The sequence below is a fragment of the Triturus cristatus genome, chromosome 6, assembly GCF_964204655.1.
Source record: "Triturus cristatus chromosome 6, aTriCri1.1, whole genome shotgun sequence".
NCBI lineage: Eukaryota > Metazoa > Chordata > Amphibia > Caudata > Salamandridae > Triturus > Triturus cristatus.
Genome location: NC_140589.1, coordinates 346,314,297 through 346,334,259, shown reverse-complemented (window position 1 = coordinate 346,334,259; position 19,963 = coordinate 346,314,297). Strand labels below are relative to the sequence as shown.

General features: G+C 44.0%; 1 protein-coding gene across 1 annotated transcript in view; it reads right to left on the bottom strand.

The window, feature by feature from the left end:
• The window catches only part of MBOAT2 (membrane bound glycerophospholipid O-acyltransferase 2), a 1,094,556-nt gene extending 1,082,152 nt beyond the window's left edge, over positions 1–12,404 (bottom strand). The window contains exon 1 of the mRNA XM_085610738.1: positions 12,386–12,404. Within this exon, the coding sequence (XP_085466864.1) occupies positions 12,386–12,388 (3 nt within the window). The 5' untranslated portion in view covers positions 12,389–12,404. The remainder of the gene's footprint in view (positions 1–12,385) is intronic.
• Positions 12,405–19,963: the final 7,559 nt, after the last annotated feature.

Genomic DNA, 19,963 nt, shown 5'->3' with positions numbered 1-19,963 from the left:
ACCACAGACATACATACATAAATAACTGCAACAAATGTCCTAATTGACAATAAAACTGAAACAAGAATGGATAAATTAACTGAAAAAATAAGTCTTTAACAAACAGAAGAGCCAGAAACCCCAAAAAAGAAGAAAACGCAAAAATGTAAGCATATAATGTAAAACATGCTTTGAAAATGTAAAAACCGATATTTTATTAATTAATAATACTGATACAATATATGGTCTTAAAATCCTATAAACCACAGACATAATGTTGTACTTCAGAAAATCTTATCATAAGTTGCATGGGATACACTTATAGTAAAGAAAGCAATTCTACTGAAAGGACTTTTTGGAAATGCACTAAATATTATTCCAGTGCATGCTGTGGTCACCACGAAAGAAGATATTGTACAAATTGTGAACACAATCACCCACCAAATGTCACTAAAATACAAGTTTGAAATGTCCTACAGGACTTGAGAAAAACAAGCACTAGATCATAAGTTCCTACAGGAACTAGCCTTAAAAACATACTTCCTCAAGTTCCTGATGAAGGTACAGAACAACTGCCAGCAAACCTAATAACATTAATTAACTGTAGAGTAGCTAGACAAATACCAAGAACATTAATGACACATCAAGAAATAGAAATACCAAAAAATGTACTAAAACTCACTAGCCAAGCTTTATAAATGCATGTCAATAAAAATAACGAAAAATGTATTCTTTTCTAAGCCACAAATACTAACCTACTAACCCTAACACAGTGCCAAAACTGGTTGTTGGGTGGGGCGTTTAAATCTTGTCCCATCATTTTCACAAATGTATACAATACATGTCCCGTACCATAATACAAATTTTCCATTATATATACTCTGCTCCTAAATAGGAAAAGAGCAACATACAATGAACACCTAAAAATAACAAAACAAAATACTAATAATTACAGCTCACAAAAATCAGCATTGATTCTGAACAAAACCATGATTCTAACAATTCCAAAAGTCTACCCAGGCACATCAAAGAAAATGGAGGCAACTACAAAAATCAACACTTAGCATTGATTATACTACAAACATTAAATTTGCATATGAAACGAAAGTATTAATAGCTTTAGCCAATGTCCCTGTCACATGCTAATAGAATTCTCATTCTATCAACATAATGAAAATAAACTGTCCCCACTATTGGAATATTTTGAAGAAACGTTGGCTGGTCTCTTGTATCCATCAGGTTGCAGATGCCAAATCAAATTTAAAAAACCATGAAGGTATTATCTTATAAGTGGCACAAATAACCAACACAGTGGAGTTGTGGTACAATTCCTTTAAAGGAACATGTGGAAGAAACCACCCTACTCTTAATCAATTCCTAAAAATATTTAAGAAACAAATTAAAAAAAAAATCCAAATTAAGTAAACAAATGCACAAAATGCTAGATAGCAAAGAATTTTCATTAACTGACAACAAAGGCCTACCCTAACTCAAAACAATAGCCAGAACACTAATGTAAAAACATCAAAGAAAAATAAAGCTCTCAATTAAAACTAACCTCAATGTAATACATAACAACTATACCCTAAAATAATTCTATACATAATAAAGTATTCATTTTTTTTACATACCACAAATGCAGCATGATAAAACAATAGCATTATTATTATTTGTATTAAAAAATACAATTCAAAGAACAACGTAACAAAGAAAATTAAAATAAACCACATTTATACTTCAAACACAACTTCAAATAACCATTAAATGACACACTTAAATAAAAAACATAATACACAAACACAATAGTATATAATAATACCACCCAACATGGCACATGTTTTATCCCAGTTCACAGACAGAACTGATACTGGTCCGAGAGTATCCAGCATGCACACTCTTTATGAAACACTTGTCTACGTATAAGAATATGCCATGCTTGCCCTCTCTTAAGAGTATGCCCCGTCACTGTCCTTCCACACGGATCAGGACTCCAAAGGTCCAATAGCCAGGGCAAAGAGTATGGGTGACAAGGGGCAGCCCTGCCTAGTGCCTCTTCCTATCTCTATGTGGTTATCAGCTGGCCTGTGTGTACTCTGGCCCTGGCACCCACACAAAGGAGCGTCACTCACCACACCCATCTGTCACCCAGGCTCAACTGCTGCCTGTTTTCCATGAGGTAGGGCCAATGAACTGTATCAAAGGCTTTGTGTATGCCAACGTAGAATACCACTGCAGTCAAGTGGAGTTACAGAGGGGTCTCCTGCAGTAACCTAAACAGGCGGCGTATGTTGAGTGATGTGTTACGAGAGGAGATAAACCCACTCTGGTCTGTGTGAATTAGGAGTATTTTGGAGTCGGGATTCAGCATGGCCAATGGTCTGTATGAGGCCACATTCATGGAATCTCTATGGGGAATGAGGATGGAGACCAGAAGGACTTCTCACTTTGTGTCCTGGAGGAGGCTCCTTTCGTAGGCCTCCACTTACATAGCGGTCAGGTGGAGTGCCAAGAATGTAAAGTTTTCCTGGTAAAATTCCGCTGGGAAGCCATCTGTACCTGTTGTTTTCCCACTGACCATCTCTTTCAGTGTCCCCCTGATCTCTGCCTCTGTGAAGGGGCCAAGCCTCATAGGGCAGACTTGGTAGTCACACTGGGGACGTGTCTCGTGGCTGGTATGGATATCCATCTGTGTTTATATCACGTCCCCTCCATCAGCTCTGATCCACAAGGCTGGATCGCCTCAACTGTCTGCCCTCACCAGGCACACCAACATTCTGTCTGATTTGCCCCTTCAGTGTGTGAGGTAATCCCGGTCTGGGCACTTTCGTAGCCATTCCAGAAGCACTAGGACCTGTTCCCACTTCTCTCCTAGTGTCTGTCTGGCCGTCAGGTCATTCGGGGCATTCTGTTCCAAATGTCTCAGGTTTCCCTCTAGCTCAAGAAGTTCCCACTCTAGTGACCTGTGCACTCCAACGGACTGTTGCATGCACTTCCCCACAACACGACCTTAAATGCCTCCCATTCTTTATAAATGTGGTTAGTAGAGTGTTGTTTATGCTGGAAAAAGTCGCTAATAGCCTCTGCTAGTATCTCCCAGGTCACCGCCTCCTGTAGGAGCTGGCAGAGAATTTCCAAGTCAGGATCGGTGCGCGGCATCGGCCAATGCAACAGCAGGATTAACAGATTATGATCTGCGATCGTGCGGGAGAGGTACTCAGCAGATTTAGCAGCCTCTCCCAGCATTTGAGTTCCCAACAGTGTGTCTAAGTGCACGTGTAAATTGTGCACTGGATCATGTAAAGGAGAATTCCCACTGTCCGTGGTGTCTGACTCGATATATATATGCTGCAGTTCACAGTGTGTCGTCCAGCAGTAGAAATCACGGGCCAGTCGGACAGATGGAGATTCAGGAAGAGGCAGGTAGACCTATCTAGGTACACATCTGCTGCACAATTATAGCCCCCACCCCCAAGCAACTTGGGCAAACATGCTTCCTGAGCAAGGCTTCCAGTCAGCATCTCAAAGAATTGGATCTGTCCAAAATTCGGGGCATAAAGACTGCCCAGGATCGCCTCACTGCCATCTAATCTTCGGTGTACTAGCACATATCTCCCCTCTTTATCAGTACGAGTGGTGATAGCCTCGAAGGGGAGCCCGAATTATTACAAATTAACACCCCCCTGGCAAACACCAAGAACCCAGTGGAAAACACCTACCCTTTCCAGCATCTCCTTAATGTTGGTATCTCATAGCTCATCAGGTGCATCTCCAACAAAAATGCAATGTCTGCCCCCTTCAGTCTTACTGCAAAAAAGCAAAAAAGAACAGTGGTTCCCTTTGAGGTGGGGGGGGGGGGGGGGTGGGGGGGGGGGGGTTGGGGGAAGTTTTAGACCTATTCCTCTGTGGCCAAATATTATAATCCAGAAGCAACAGAATAAAGTCATACAGAATGTTTAATTCAACACAATGAATCACATTGCAGGTGTACCAAAAATGACACAGTGAAAGTGAATAATAACATTTGTGAAAAGTTGTGCACCTGTGCTGTACAGAAATGATATACAACACATATAAACTTGGAACTAGGGGATGATAAAATGTTGATTCTCAGCACAACTCAAAATAGGAGTGCGGTCTGTACATCCCAACAAATCCTATTAGTCCACTAATCCACTTTTGTCGACATTTTGACCCTACAGAGTGTAATTTGGGAGGGTCATCATCAGGACAACAAAATAATGGTAGCAACCAACATAAAGGGAACAATCACTATTTCAAAAAAGGACTATGTAGAGGACATTAATATAGATTCCATAGATGGAGGTAGCCAAATACCGCCCCAAGGCTGGAAAAGGACGCCTGTGAATGATCGGTGTATAAGGCCTCCGATAAGATGCTGCAAACTGCAAAGCTTCAGTCTTAGGTAGGCCTGTACCTTATTGCGTTTCCTGGGGTTCCCCATTCTCGTACATTCCACGTTAATATGTTGAATTTACATGGTGCGGCTGCCATGTAGGTGTCGCACTGTGGTGTGAGGGAGTGTCTCCGTGGTTATTCCAGGCATGTAGTGTATATACAGCATGGTAGGACATGCAAACAAACTTAACCAATTCCCTCCTCCCACACCCAAGGGTGGAATGGCTATCGCCATCCGTCCAATATTAACTAACTGTGAAAACGGTCTATAGTTTGTACTCCCGAGCACGTGTGGAGGGGAGAAAACCATCCGCCAGTTACCAGCACTACTCAGTTCGTCTCACCATCGGGCTCAAAGATGTTGAGAATAAATCCATTGGGGGGGGGCGCTTTTCAGAGTGTTCAACCCCCGTGCAGTCGTGAGTTGTGGCCAGTCGAGGCCTAGGCATTGGCTGTCACATCCAGTTCGCCACTTCCTCCAGTGTCAAGTCAAATCATCTAGGAGTCAGTTTCGGCCTGACCTGGTCTTATCCACCCGATGAGTCCCTCGTGAAGCCACCCTGTAACGCGTCCTCTGGTGTTTCGCTATGTGACCGCGGCAGTGAGGCACAGAGAGTAGTCAGCACTTCCACTGCATCCGCCTGGGATAATGGGATTGGGGCATTTGTTCTCAAGGAACGACGAGAGGCCGTTTTGTCTCGTCTTTGTTTCCGTTTCCATTTTGGGAGTAGAGTCTGTCTTCGCCCATCTGCATCCGTTTCAGTTTTATACTGTTCTAGGCAGTCCCGGTCATCAGACGGCACAGTGAAGCAGTTGGTCTGCTTATCAATCATTGGCCTCAACTGTGCCAGAAGCAAAATCAAGTATATGATGCCCGCCGCCCTTAGTTCCCTCCTGAACTCCAGAAAGGAGGTCCTCCAGCGTTACACCGCCACGGTGTAATCAGTGATCTTGAGGTGCTTTGGTGTACCTGTGTTTGAGGGTCTGTGATGTGTGGGCAGTGTGTTGTCTGGGCCTGGGTGTGTTAATCGGTCTCTCATCAACCTGGATCTCCCCATAATGTGGCCCTCCCAGTGAGCCCTAACTCTGTGGCTGCCGGGCAGGCCCGGTTCTAGAGGGTGAGCCAGGTGGGCCAGACCCACCCAAGAAATACCCTGGCCCACCCAAAGCCATTCAGAAGTGAAAAACAATCATTTTTCCCCTTAATGTTTCACAGGGGCGTGCAGCCCAGTGGGCTCTCCCTTATTCTTCCTTATAGTGATTAACACCATTGACATAGCATACTGTCAGCCCTGGGGAGAGGTGGGAAGTCAGCGGAGTTTATTAGCTGCTATGATGCACAAATGACCAGCATAGATATCCTGAAAACGGAATTATGATTCTGAGCTTATTGAATCGTATTTTTAAACTGAAATGCTTTGCAAAGTAAAAAGGTGCCAAAGTTGGTTTTAAAACATGAAAGGCTGTAAAAGGGCTCTTTAAGGCAGCAGAAACATTTCTGCTGCTGCACATGACCAGGAGCATGCTGCAGTCTTACAGTTCTGCATCTTAAAGATTTGGCAAGCACAGCATCCCTCTCTCCCCAAAGCCCCAAAGCCGGAAGCACATCAAAGAAAGCGAAGTATGTAGCTCCTTGGGTGCTGATTATTGTGCTAAAAATGTAAAATGCGGACGGATGCCAATGCCTAAAATATCAAATCGTTTGAATACTTTGTTGTTTTTTTCGGCCAGTACTCACTCGCCTTCATGGCCCACTCATGCTTCTTTACGGCACCCCAAAGTAAAAATTCTAGAACCAGGCCTGCTGCTCGGGTGTGAGCGCCTCTTTCCAACGATGTCTTTATGAAGCCTAAATGGTCTGAACTCCGGAGTCGTCAGGCGGCTCAGTTAGGTGCTCAGCCCCTAATCAAAGGCCCGCAGTATGGGAGGAGCTGTTATTGCAGGGCTTGGGCTCCTTTCTGCGGTTTCCAGAAACCAGAGGCCTCAGGCGACAGCTCCAGCACTGTCCATCGTGGGTACCAATGGGTCCGGTTGGCTCATCTGTGCTGATTCCACCAGCTCTCCTCGTCTCAGGAGCCCATTTGAGGGTGCCTGCCCGCCACCGAACAGCTCCAAGTGCTGAGCTGCGGCTCTCGTGGGCCAAGGGGTGGTCTGCACCCATCCTAACTGAATGTCCCTTTAGCCTTCAGTGAAAGGACTGTTTCCAGGCCCGCCTCTCAAGACCCCGATGTTCAAGGGCCATGCCCTTGCTTCTCTGTTCCCTATCAGAGACTGAAACCACTGCCGATGTCCATGAGCCAGCAAAGTCAGAGGCCCTCACTGTCTTAGAGGCACCGGGGAGATCCGGCCAACATCTGCACATCATTCCTTCCCATGCTTAGGGAGGTGCCTTGCAGGCAGAGAGGATGCACGTTGGAGTGCCGGACGGCAACCCCGGTCTGCCGCAGTCCAACCTTCAGCTCCTCACCTCTGCGTGTGCTGCAATGGGAGCAGTTCATGTGCCACACCAGGCATACATGGGGGTCCCACACGCCTTCGGTCTTCTCTATTTCGCAAGATCCTCAGCGGTGCCAGCGGGCTCAGCGGGAGCAAAGAACTAATCTGACATCTTTGTCGGCAGTTGGCAAACCCTACAATACTCAATGTAGAATACCACGCACACCTAAAGTTGATCCAATGATTTAAAAAGTTTATGTAGATCTGGGCGTGCTAAGAGGAGTCGTCCTCTAAACCAAGACGTGGAAATCAAGCGTCAGTTGCACCAATCCCTAATGGGTGGTGCCCCTCTTATAGCACAGCCCCTATGTGCAACAAAGTTGCAATAATGTAAATCATGAAGTTAAAACTGTAGTTTGAAAATAAATGATTTATTGGTGATAATCCATCAAGATGATAATCTTCATTATAATCATGAGATTTTCAGTTTCCAAAATTCAAGTTGTTTAAAGCAACCGGAAAATAATCCTCAATGCATTTCGGGTATACAATTACCCTTCATCAGGAGGAATCCTGAAAGAATGTGAAAAATGGGAGTAAATTGAAACGACCTGTTCAATGGTGTTAATGTTAGTCGTGAGGTATCAAAGTAAACAAAAAGGCTGTGATCGTGTTAGCGTTGAACGTAAAATCCGATGTGTGTTAACAGTGGTTCAAAAGATTAAAAGGAATAGAAAAGAAAACCGGTGAACAGCAAAATAATGTAGTGTATCAACATTAAGAAGATAATGACGTGTGCTGAAAAAGATAACTTGGAAAGTTATAGAGGTAACACCAGTAAATAGTGGAATAACGTGGTGTATCCACGTTGAAACGGTAATAACGTGTGCTGAAAAAATAACGCTCATACCCCCGTGATTGGGTGTCAATATAAACAGAAGTGATTCAGTGCTAGGTAATCTGTGAAGAAAGAAGACATACCTCGGTAAAGTTGACGAAAATAATTCAACATGCTCCGTGAAACATACACATTGCAGCCGTGGACCGCTATGGTAATGAACAGTGAGAAGAGACAGGTTAAATGTAGACGGACGGCGTGGCAGCCATATTGGATAGGGAAGATCATGTTAATAAAGTTACAAGAGAATGAATGAAAAATGAAAGTCAAAGCAAGGGGGCAAAGTAAAATGCGCTGTGAACAACCGCAATGGACCGCACTCCGCTAGCTCCTCCTCCGGATCGCCCCAAGGGAAGCTGGTACATGAAGTTCTTGAGTGGTTCACCCCAGTGGGTGCAAGTAAGTACTTGTTGAACTGATGATCTCTAGACCCGATACATGTCCCGGGTTTTAAAATATCGCCCGAGACATGGCTCGGGTTTCGGGATAACGTCCCTCCTCAGTAGAGAAAATAGTTAGGGGTGGAAGAGAGGGCCGCCAAGCAACCGTCAAGGGCCTCAGTGCCCGCACAGGCACGCAGGTGCGTCGTCCAGGAGCTCGTCAGCTCAAAGCTCGAGGGAGCCATTTTTATAAACAACCGCAATGGACCGCACTCCGCTAGCTCCTCCTCCGGGTCGCCCCAAGGGAAGCTGGTACATGAAGTTCTTGAGTGGTTCACCCCAGTGAGTGCAAGTAAGTACTTGTTGAACTGATGATCTCTGATGGAGTTCTTGAGTCGACCCGGAGGAGGGGCTAGCGGAGTGCGGTCCATTGCGGTTGTTTCCGCACGGACTCAATGACCGCGTTGAATTTAGTTGTTTTTTGTAAACAACCTAGTGTTCTTTGTACTACGTTCCGGTTCCACTTCAAATTTCCATTATTGTGATCTTTTGCAATGTTATGTGTGTTTTTTATTATTATTTTCTCATTATTTTCCATCTTGCCATAGTTCTCTCTATGTCACGTGGCCTGCTTTCCAAGAATGCCCTGGACTCGTGTTGCCGCTTCCGTCTCCCCGTTCTGCAGATTTCCCCTTTCCAGTCGTGTTCTGCCCTGCATGCACAGCACGTTGCTGGTGCTGCGCATGCTCTGCAAACACCTCCGGTAATGTGTATTCCTCGTTACCCTCGGAACGGACCCCCCCGCTGAAGAGCAAGCAAGGCTCCAGAAGGAATGCTGAGATTACAAGGCTCACCAGGGCGCGGCAATAGTGCAAGATAAAGGACACTCCTTGCGGGTGAGCATTGTGTATTTCCTCTCAACCAAGATGCAATAAAAAAAATTGTAGTACACAACTATGTTTTACAACTGGATATTACTGACTTTCAGATTAAAACAAAGTAAAGAAACAATATTCCTACTTGCAATATAATATCGCACCAAATTCTTGACATCACAATCTTTAATGTAGCAATATAAAAGTCCTATGATAATTTTGCAACAATTTTAAGGTCAAACACCCTTCTTATAGTTATACAATTTGTTTCATTCCACTGTCATCTATTATGTCTCCAACCTTAGATATTTCTACGAGATTCCATTGCCGGAAACCTGCCTGTTTGTGAACCTCATTTAGTAAGCCTATTTCCCATAATGGAGTCTCTCTGGTGACTCTTTCTTTCCAGCACAGGCTGATTTTAGCATTGCTAATTGGATGGTCTGTCTCCCCCCTATACAAATAGTGTAAAGTGGCCCTGCCTAATGCCAATTTATCTTGTTGCATTGCTGGGTCATGTAATGGGGTATGTACCTAATAGTTCAGTATAATTGCGCTCTAAGACTAATGTTTTATTCAGGGTTGTGTGCATCCCTAAGTATTTAAACCTGTCTGATGTTATTTTGACCATTTGCAGCTACTTCCCTTCCGTGCACCATCAATGAATTTAGAAAATGCTGAAATTTGGCAAATTTATTTTATATTGAAAGTAATTCCCCAAGGCCTGAAACAGAGAAAGCACAGTTGCCACTGTTTCAGCTAGATTTGACATATAGATGAGGACATACTTAGCGTAAAGTGAGATTTTTTCCTTTAAACTCTCTCCAGGTGAGACCCTGGAAATATGAGCTGAGGACCTGACCCAGCATGCCAATAGTTCTACACATAAAGTGAAGAGGAATAGGAAGAGTAGGCGTCCCTCTACCCAGTGACAGTGCCATGACCATAGCTTTTGAGGCCTAATATAGTAGGTGAACCTGTTTATGGAAGCCGTTGCTGAATCCAAAGCCTTCAAGTAACAAGGGCATGTTAGATCAGTCAATTGCATTGAATGTCTTTTCAACGTCGAGTGAGTGTTACGTTAAGGCATAGGTAGTGGATGGGGATACATTTTAGCTTGAGGTGTGTGGTCCAAATGAATGTGTGTATATGACTGCACTACATCTCCCACAATCCTCTGGGGTTCATCAACTGGCTTTGCATCACAAGCCCTATTTAAGCACCGCCTACAGGCTGCTTGGTGCTTGTCAATTAACGTTAGCTGCATTCGGACGTTTTACCAACATCGTGTACTTCAAGCTGCAGGAAGGTATTCACCTTCTTGATTCATCACTTGTGTCGTTTTGCTGGCCGGAGCAGTGATGGAACGCTCTCTAGGCAAAACGGATGCACCTGGATACCCTTGAACTTTCGGATTTGAATGCTCAGGAGAGCGTCTTGGAGCCGTTACTTGGCTCGGATTTATTATTGTTTTCTTTCGACTCGTTTGTTTTGTAATTCAAGCATACGCGCTGGAGCGCATCTTCAGAGCCGCTTGAAAGGCTCAGATACCGCAATTCACGTTTCCAGGCACGTTAATTCATTTTCTGATGACCGCGCAGGAGCACGTTTTCTGAGCCGCTTGAAAGGCTCGGATCCCACTGTTCTCCATTTCCCTGAATGTGTGAGGCATTCCCTATCAAACCCGTGTAGCGCGTTTAGAGCCGTCAAGAGGCTTGGCTTCTTATGCTGCATTTTCCTCAACAGAGCTGTTCATCCACACGTAAGAACAGTGTGCTGTAACCCTGGTTTCTGTTGCTGGATATATCGCCTGAAGGAACCTACAGCAGCATACTCGCCTTTCATACTCTGAAGGACAGCCTCTCAGCTACGTACTCCTTTCTATTCATTTCTGGGAAGCTGCTATGCTGCAGACTAAGGCGCAGTCTGTAACTTTCAATTGACGACAAGGCTGTTCTTTTTATGATTTATTTTTGGCTTTTGTGGTTTTTATGTGTTGTACCTGCTTTTCATTACAGGGAACACGGTGCTAGACAGCTGCAGTGACAGGACAGAACGGAGGTCTACAACTCCAAGTGCATTCCCATCGTGTGATTTCGCAGCCGCACCTTTATTGTTTCCTTTGTCCCTCTTTTCCCTTTCCCCTAGTGTGGTGTTGTCTGCTGAGTGATAGCTACAAGCTCACATGCCGCACCATTTTGGGTATAGGGTTACACAGCATCATTCATCGCTCCCGCTGTATCCGACTTCGAAGGTCAGTGGTTACCTGTCGGTGGTCTGACAGAGAGAATATCACCAGTCGCTCCATCATGGGGCCTTCTCTGTTTGTCAGGACTCAGTCCGGGACACTGACATGTGTCAGGGACTCTGGCAACGATTGGTGCCAGGGAAGACAAAGTAGGCAGAATACTAGGTGCAGAGCTGGCCAAGATCATACAGCGAGTCAAAGGAGAAAGGGAATCCAAAGAGGAAGCTCCGTATAAGAGAATAAGAGAGGTGTGACTCAGAAAGGACAGGCCCTTAGAGGTGATTTAGCACTCAGACTAACTACACCCAGGACGAACGTGCATGACATATATGTAATACAACATTAACAATAAAGGGAAAGTGGTGTAAAGCACTCAGGAGCTCCACACGGTAAGACTGAAGCTCAGTAAGTTCCTCCCCCACAATTGCTGTTACAGATACGGACTGAAAATACCCACATATATGATTTGTATGCAAAGGCAGGTTCTGTGGAGCTTATACCTATGGTGATGCAATAACTGTAACTCAAAGACAATACTCACAGTGAACAAGAAGCACCACCTAGGTAGTCAGCTGTGCCCACGGATCCTGGCGATCAAACAGGAACACGCAAGGCAGTAACAGCAAAGGGGTAGAACTAAACACAAGCACAATAGACAAGGAGCTAGCAAGGAGGAGTGCTTAACAGGAAAGGAATGAAAACACAGGGTACACTTGGCCAGGCAGGTAACAAACATACAAGGTAACAGAAGCAAGACAGCAGAATAGAAAGACAGCAAACTAGGAACTGGAACCTTGGAAATGGGAAGAAAGGCAGGGACTGGAAAAGTATATACAGAAGGGGAGACTACAAGGGTATACTAGAATAGAGCAGGTTCAGGAAGCAAGAAAACAAAGTAGCATAGAAGGCAGTGCTGGGGCAGGAACAATAATGGAGCTAAGGCTCAGGAGTCAAGGTAGCACTGCAGGCAGTGCTGGTTCAGGAACAGGGAATTACTAAACATCAGGAGTCAAGGTAGCACTGCCGGCAGTGCTAGTTCAAGGAAACCGGAAATAGTTACAGCTCAGGAAACATGGAGTCAAGAGAGAACTGCAAGCAGTGCAAATCAGGAACAAGAAATAGCTGAAGCTCAGGAACAGGAATAAAGACTAACCATAGCTCAGTAAATAAGGTAGCATTGCAGGCAGTGCTAATTTAGGCACAAGGAACGGCTATAGCTCCGGAATCAAGGAATAGCAAAAGCTCAGGAACATGGACTGGTCTTACTAGATAACAGCTACAATGACCAACAGTTGACTGAAGGGAGCTGGGGCTTAAAAGAGCTCACAGTAATTACATGCATCAGGTGTGAGCAGGCAAGCAGCAGCCAGTCACAGGTGAGCTGAATTCCTTCACCCATCCTTGGCCTGCAGGGGTGGAGACAAAGCAGTGAGCAGGGAATTCTGGGTAATGGAGTTTCAAACATGAGTAGGCTGGCTTCAAGCATGAGCAGGCTGGCTTTCACAAAACCTGGCATGGATTGGGAATGGATGTCAATTCCCCAATAGTGCCCAAATGGCTGGAAGTTAGAATATGCATGATGGGGAGTGTCCAGTAGCTTATTATGACACTGGAGAGTCCCACAATTCAGCCCCCTGGTGGTGGACACGGGAATGCAGGGAGCAAGTTGAGACACTGTTCAACCAATTATACAATCACCGAAGACTGAGTCTAGTGGACTGACAAGGCATGAATTCCAACTGGTGTTTGTGGGCCAGGAGTCTGTTGAAAGTATCTTCGTGAGGAATTTGATCTTTATTTTCCTTTATATTAAGGTATGATATTGGTCACAATAAGGAGCATTCCTCTTTAGGTTTACCTTCTTTGTGTATAAGTGATAACTACATGTCTAAGGTCAAAGATCCTTTGCAGTTCCCCACAACCCAGGCTTCTTTGAACATGCTAAGCAGGTGGGAAACTCATTATGTGTAGAGCCTCTTAGTCAGTTCCATTTGGAGTACATTCAATCTGGGCACTTGACTACTTTGTAGTTGTTGAATAGCCTCCTCTAGTGTTATTTCCTCTTCCAGCAGTGCCCTGTCTTTCCTATTTAGGATTGAGACTTCCACATCACCAAGAAATGGCTGTGGTTTCTTCCTCTCCTTCTCTCTATCTTGCTTCCTATAGATCTATATAGAAGTCAGCAAATACTTGCAAGATTTCCACTTCTTGTAATATTGCATCTAGACAGTGTAATTTTGCTGCTTTGTCCATGACATTTTTATACTTCTTACAAAGTATGTCAAACGGTCAGAGTTCCAAGTCTATTGTGGGGTTTGGAGGAATTCAACATCACTTTTTCTAGGTGGAGCATTTGTTCCTCCAGGGAATCTATTTTCCTGTCCCTAGCCTTCTTTTTTGGCTGATCCACTTGTAACCTCTCTTTCTAAGTATTGTTTTGTATGCCTCCAACTGTATCCCAGGGGATCGCACTGACCCTTCCCTTTCTTTAAAGGAATTTCTTCCTGGATGCTAGCCATAATTTCAGGGTCCTTAAGTGCCCATGCACCCAGTTTCCAGGTGGTCACTTTCTATCCATTCCTTGTTCCAACAGTCAACATAAAAGTGGAATGGTCTTAAATGCCTCTTGCCAAGTGTTGTATTTCCACAATGGGGGGAATTTGAATGCCGGGATAAAGAGATAGTTGAATCTGTAGAGTGATTCATGTGCTCCAGACAGACATCAGTATTGCCCGTTTGGAGTGCGTTTCATCCTCCACATGTCAGAAATGCTTAGGGCCCTGGTAAATTTTACCAGGGAGGTGGTTGCCTGAGATATTACTGTAGCAGATGTAGGCCTGTCTGCCCTAGGTGACAATTATTTCTTGCTGGAGAGAATTTTCAAGGTAAAAAGCGATGAGGTGTCCTTCACCCTCCCGGCCGAGCTGAAATAAGACAGCTCCCATGTCTTGGTCTGAGACATTAGTCTCGAAAATGAAGGGTTTTTAGGCATCAAATTGTTGTAATACAAGAGTTTGAATGAACTCTTCTTTCAGCCTTTTGAAAGCAGTAGTGGCACTATGGTTCCATTAAAAGGTCATATTGTTTTTAAGTAGATCAGTAATGGAAGAAACTAGTTTAGAGAAATTCCTGATAAACGTGTGGTAATAATTTGCTAAACCAGGGAAACTTTGTGTTTCCTTTACAGAAGAAGATATGGGCCAGGTTAGTATGGCTGGAACGTTCTGGGAGTCCATAGCTATGCCCCCTGAGGAAAGCACATACCCTAAGTATTCTACTGAATCATTCCCAAAAAGTCAACAACTTATTCTCCTTCAGAAGCTAAAGTACTTGCTTGACATGAGCTGAGTGCTCGGCTGGATCTTCAGAAAAAAGTAAGACTGTCCTCCAAATAGATGGCCATAGTCTGGAGGATAAGGAAAGAAAAGCTGGCATTCATAAAGCGCCAGAAGACAGCTCCGGCAATACATATGCCAATGGGCATTACCTGATATTCGTAATGCCCAAAAGGTATTCTAAAGGCTATCTTCCACTCATCACGAGGCTGCATTCGGATCAGATGATCGGCTCCTCTCAGATCTAAGTGAATATTTTGGCCATTTGAACCATCTCCAATATATCAGAAATAAGTAGTAGGGGATAGCGATCTTTAACAGCGACTGCATTTAACCTGCTATAATCTATATAAGGCCAGGATTCAGAAGAGCCTTTCTTATGCACAAAGAATAAAAATGGTCCAGCAGGGGACTTAGATGGCACAATCATCACATTCTCTAAATCAGCCTCAAGATACTCTCTTAGAGCTTCTCGTTCCACTGAGGATAGAGAAAAAATTCTGCTATAAGGAACCATGGCTTTAGGAAGAATTTCAAGTGCCCAATCAAAAGGATGATGAGTAGGTAGCTCCTTAGTGGGTGATTGCTGAACCACATCTAAGTATTCTTAGTATTTCTCAGGAATCTCAGTTAATTTAGTGACTGATTAATTGTTTTTGTTGAAAGAAATTCCTGAGTCTTCAGTCAAAGTGAGGTGGAAAACTGTACAATGTGAAATGCAGAAATCAGAGCCGAAAAAGATGGCTTTTCCAGACCAGTTAATATACTGGTTATGTCAGGAAAGTCAGTTGATTCACAAAACAATAGGATGACGAGAAGAAAAAATTAAATCACAGATAAGCTTTTCATAATATGCAGCAATCTGGAGAGACAAAGGCTGGATTTCCTCTGTCATAAGAACAGAAGCTACTAAGATGCCACCAACAGCTTCTACAGCAACTAGTATGGTCTTCTTTTGAAGTGGAATATGATGATTTGTAGCCCTCTGAATATCTATGTAGACATTTGAAGCTCATCAGTTTAAAAAGAGATGTTGGAATTGAAAATAAAGTTCTCATTGAAGGAGAACAAAGTTAGATGACTTGAAAGGGGAAAGTAGGGGTTAATGATTGCGACTTGCCTCTATTCACTGCACATGGGGTGAGCTTTCTAAATCCCTGAATCCTTTAATTGACAGAAGCTACTTCGTAACTGTGCTGCCCTGCTTCTTTGAAGCTCTGCAGCTATACTTATTTTTTGGAGTCCAGTTTCCCTGCTTATCTCACTCCTGTATCTTGCCAACAGCTTTCTCTAGAAGCCCTCAACCAACTATGCCTTCTTCAGTGTCTTTAATCTCCGGTCTACTTTCTGCTGATTTCCTCCCAACCTTCTGCCTTCTCCAGCCTGCGGCATCCTTTCTTTTGGCGCTTTCTTTCTCTAGCTTTTCTCTATTGACTCTTGGCTTATTCAGCCCTCTTACTTACTATTCTGCATCCATATCCTCAAGCTTCTGTATTTTCATCTGAATTTCCAGTGATCTGGGTTTGCCAACCCTCCGGAACCTAGTATCAGCTATCAACAGAATCCCCTTAGAACTGGCTTCTCCTGCTACTTATTTATTTAGGATTCAAGGTCTGCTCCTCATATCTGCTATTTCTGATGCAATGCTACATAACTTGTCAATGCCACAATGTGATTCTGTTAACATGCAATAAAATACCTCACCGGTGGTGAGATAGCACTCAGAAACTTTTGTTGTCTCACCAGGTTTATGAGGCAAAAATACAGACATATAAACATACATGAAGGTATGTGAGATCTTTTTATGCATTGATCAAATATCATGTACAGTCTGATTCCACCCATCATACACACAGCCTAGAGCTTGGGACAGGGGCTCCATCCTCTTCCCCATTGGCTGTCTTGCACTGTGAGTAAGGGCACTTTACCTGAGCACATTGCATAGCTGCATGAGAACATGAGAAGTAATGCATTTCTACAGTAAGTCTGGAATGCCTTGCCTTGTGGGCGAGTCCCTTGTTTATATTACATCTTTAAGTATTTGATGCTTTAGTTTGATGCATTGCTATCAAAACTGATATCATGTTTATTTTATTGTTTTTATGGCCCAGCAGCTCTCCACCCAGTGCTACCAGGTCGATGGCTGTGCTGCCAATTTTAAACTTTTAGTTTCTATGGCATGAGCTTGGACACAATAACTACATTTAAAGAAAATGTAGACTTCCCAAAACCAGAACTATTAACCTTGGAGCTCCTGATAGACCTACGAAGTTGCCCTGATGCCCATGCTGCTGATAATCTAGGTAGGGGATCAGTAGGGTCCTCATCTCTGTAAATCCAGGACATTTCTTAGAGATAAAACGTTATATTTATTATGTGATTGTTATTAAACGTATTTCAGAGTATATTGGTAAACACACAAAAGATGATGGGAGGAATGCTTGCAAATAGTCTATACCACTGGTGATCACCCTGAGTATCATTCTAACCCATCATTTTGCCCACTATGCCTCTCTAGACAGAGACCTGCCTTACACAAAACATTACTGACCAGGCTCTTCATGGTAACAGTATATGCTAAAATGCCACATAAGGCACCTTCAGAGGAGACCATAAGGAACCCAGGCTAGTTTCAGCTTATGCTAAGCTTCACCAGTGAGGTAGGGCACAATGTGCAAGAGACCGACGTCTCGGCATACCCATGGCCACTTAGAACACTACATCAAACTCACAGAATGTGATTGGACGAATGCTTGAAAATAGTCTAACCCACTGGCAATTCACTTTGAGTAGCATACCAACCCATGTCTTTTTGCCCACTGTGTCATCCTAAATAGAGGCCCACTCCATTCAAATCAGTAGTGACCCTGCTTCTCATGTGGCCAGTACATTCTGAGCTAATACCAGAAGAGCATCTAATTTGTTTGACTTCGAAAACAGACAAATCCACCTCCTAAATATTCACTCCCTATGTTAATTCTCATCTTTGTTTCCTCTACAAAAACACGTTGCACTGTTATGAAGCTAGCTGTTTTGTGTTATGATGTACTATAGGTCATGGAAATTCTCTGTGAAGAAGTTCACTACCCATTTGGTAGGCATGCTCAAAGGTTGTAGTGGGGCCTGGTGCAATTTGCTTCTAAATATAGAACAAATGAATCCTCCAGAGAAAACACTAAACAAAGCTGTGTCACAGCGTTTAGCTGCCTCTTTATTTGTAAACAGGCAAGCTTGCCTTATAGTGCATGATTTAAATTTTGAAGCGGGTATTTGGGGACTTCATGAATAAATAGGTCTGGGGCATTATATCCTGTGCTCTCTTGTGATGGCCCTGCTATTCGGTGAAGTTGACAATTGTAGCGCTCTCCCCAGCCTGGGTACCCATCAATGGCTATGCCACACATGCAGCTTTACATGTCTTTATTTGTCTGCGTGTAACTGTGAACTGAACATTCTAAACTAGCCTTCAGTGCATTCCATTCTAACACTTACGTCACAGTTCTACGGAGTCCATCAGGAGCCAAAAGTGTTCCATCATTTTAAACTTACAAGACAAATACATCAGTAAATAAATACATTTACTTCATATCCACCTACATGAAGTCCATGGGGCATGAGTGTAAGGGAAATTATAATTTCTCTCCCTCAAGCCTACCTGGTATCGTGGAGTGTTTTAACAAAATGCTGAAAGGCATGGTGATTGCCTTAAAGATGCCTTGAGGAGGAAGTGGAACATCATCCTATTAGGCTTACTGTTTTCCTAATAAGAGGTAATGTGAAAATTAAGGGGTTTCTACCCATTTGAGCTGTAGACCAGTGGCCAACTCCTTTTGAAGAAGAGGTGTTTGGATGGAACCCCAGAGATCCCACACAGATACTGTGATGGACTATGCGCTAGGCTGCTGGATAATGATGACCTAGTGGATACATAAGGCCATCTTTGGCTAGTCAAGAACCACTGAAAGTATGGTAGACAACCCTTAACAGTTACCAAAAGAAATAAGTGGCTCTGATCTTTAAGGCAATTCATTAAGTAAAGGATTTGGTCAACATCACTGCTACAAGGGAACACAGGAGTATATTCCTGATGACGATCATTCAGTAGAGGAGTTAATCTTACCTATAACCTAACTCCTTTGTCCATTTGTTTTTGCAAATCCCTGGGTGGCCTCTGGTATGCACCCATTGGTTAGGGGGCAGTAAAGAGCAAGATCTGCAGATGCTGCAAAGGCTAAAGTGCTTGCCAAAAGGCTATCCCTCGCACAGAGTTCATTGGTCACCACAGTCATGTTAATGAGTAACGGCCGACAGACCTATTCTATTGCCTGCATATCAGGCTTCAGCACTGTGGCCAAAGTGAAAGTCAATACCATTACTCGACTCGACTTGATTTGCTTGCTTACCTACACAGCAAAATAATTTTTTTGATCACCTTCATCTCACCTACGCCTACGGCAGATCACTGTGACCGAGAGTGAAAGAAAATATGGACTACTTAGGGCCTCATTACGATGGGGGTGGGACTGCCACCATCAGGCCATCGGTCCCACCGCCATCGGACCGTGCAAGTCCACCCGCCGCATTATGATGGCGAGCGGATGGAGGGAGGGGGGAGAGACCAACCCTCACACATCTGACAGGCTCATGGAGCCCGTCGGTGAGTTGGAGGGACTGCAATCCCTACAACAGTGGCAGTGCCTGCTCAGGCATCGCTGTAGGGATTACAATGTCCCTTTCCGCCAGCAGTGTCATGGCAGTAAACCTGCCATGAAAAGGCAGGCGGAAAGTGATTTGGAGGCAAGTAGCAGGCCCCTCTTCCCCCCTGGCCCTCTGATATGGGCCCTGAGGGGCACCTAAAGTGCCCCCTAGATATCCCTGCACCCTGTGACAGGTACCGCACAGTGCCTGTACATAGTGCAGGGATATGTGTACTGTGTTTATTTTGGACTGCAGCATGTGCTGCAGCCCGCAGCACACGCCGCAATACAAAATATACAGATTGCGACTGGCTTGAAGGCGGTCGCATCCTTATCCCATTGGCGGGACTGCCGACAGCTAGTCGGGTGGTCCCATTTCCGACAGGATGGTGGTCGGACGCTCGTCTGACCGCCATCATAATCAGGCCCTTAGTTCTCTGAATAATAAGTTGAAATAAATGCCATATTACAGACAGAGTATAGAACAATATAGGTAGAAGTATTTCTCAACTCTAATGACTTTAGTGTACAAATAAATGAAGTATTCAAATGCACAGCGCTTTGCAGAAGATATTTTGCAAGTAGGGCCATGCATTAAATGTGTTTCAATAAAAGAATACTGCTAAATTTCCACAAAACAAGGTTGAAAATACCATTTTACCAACAGAAACTAGCATATTCTTCTTCCAACAGAACAAT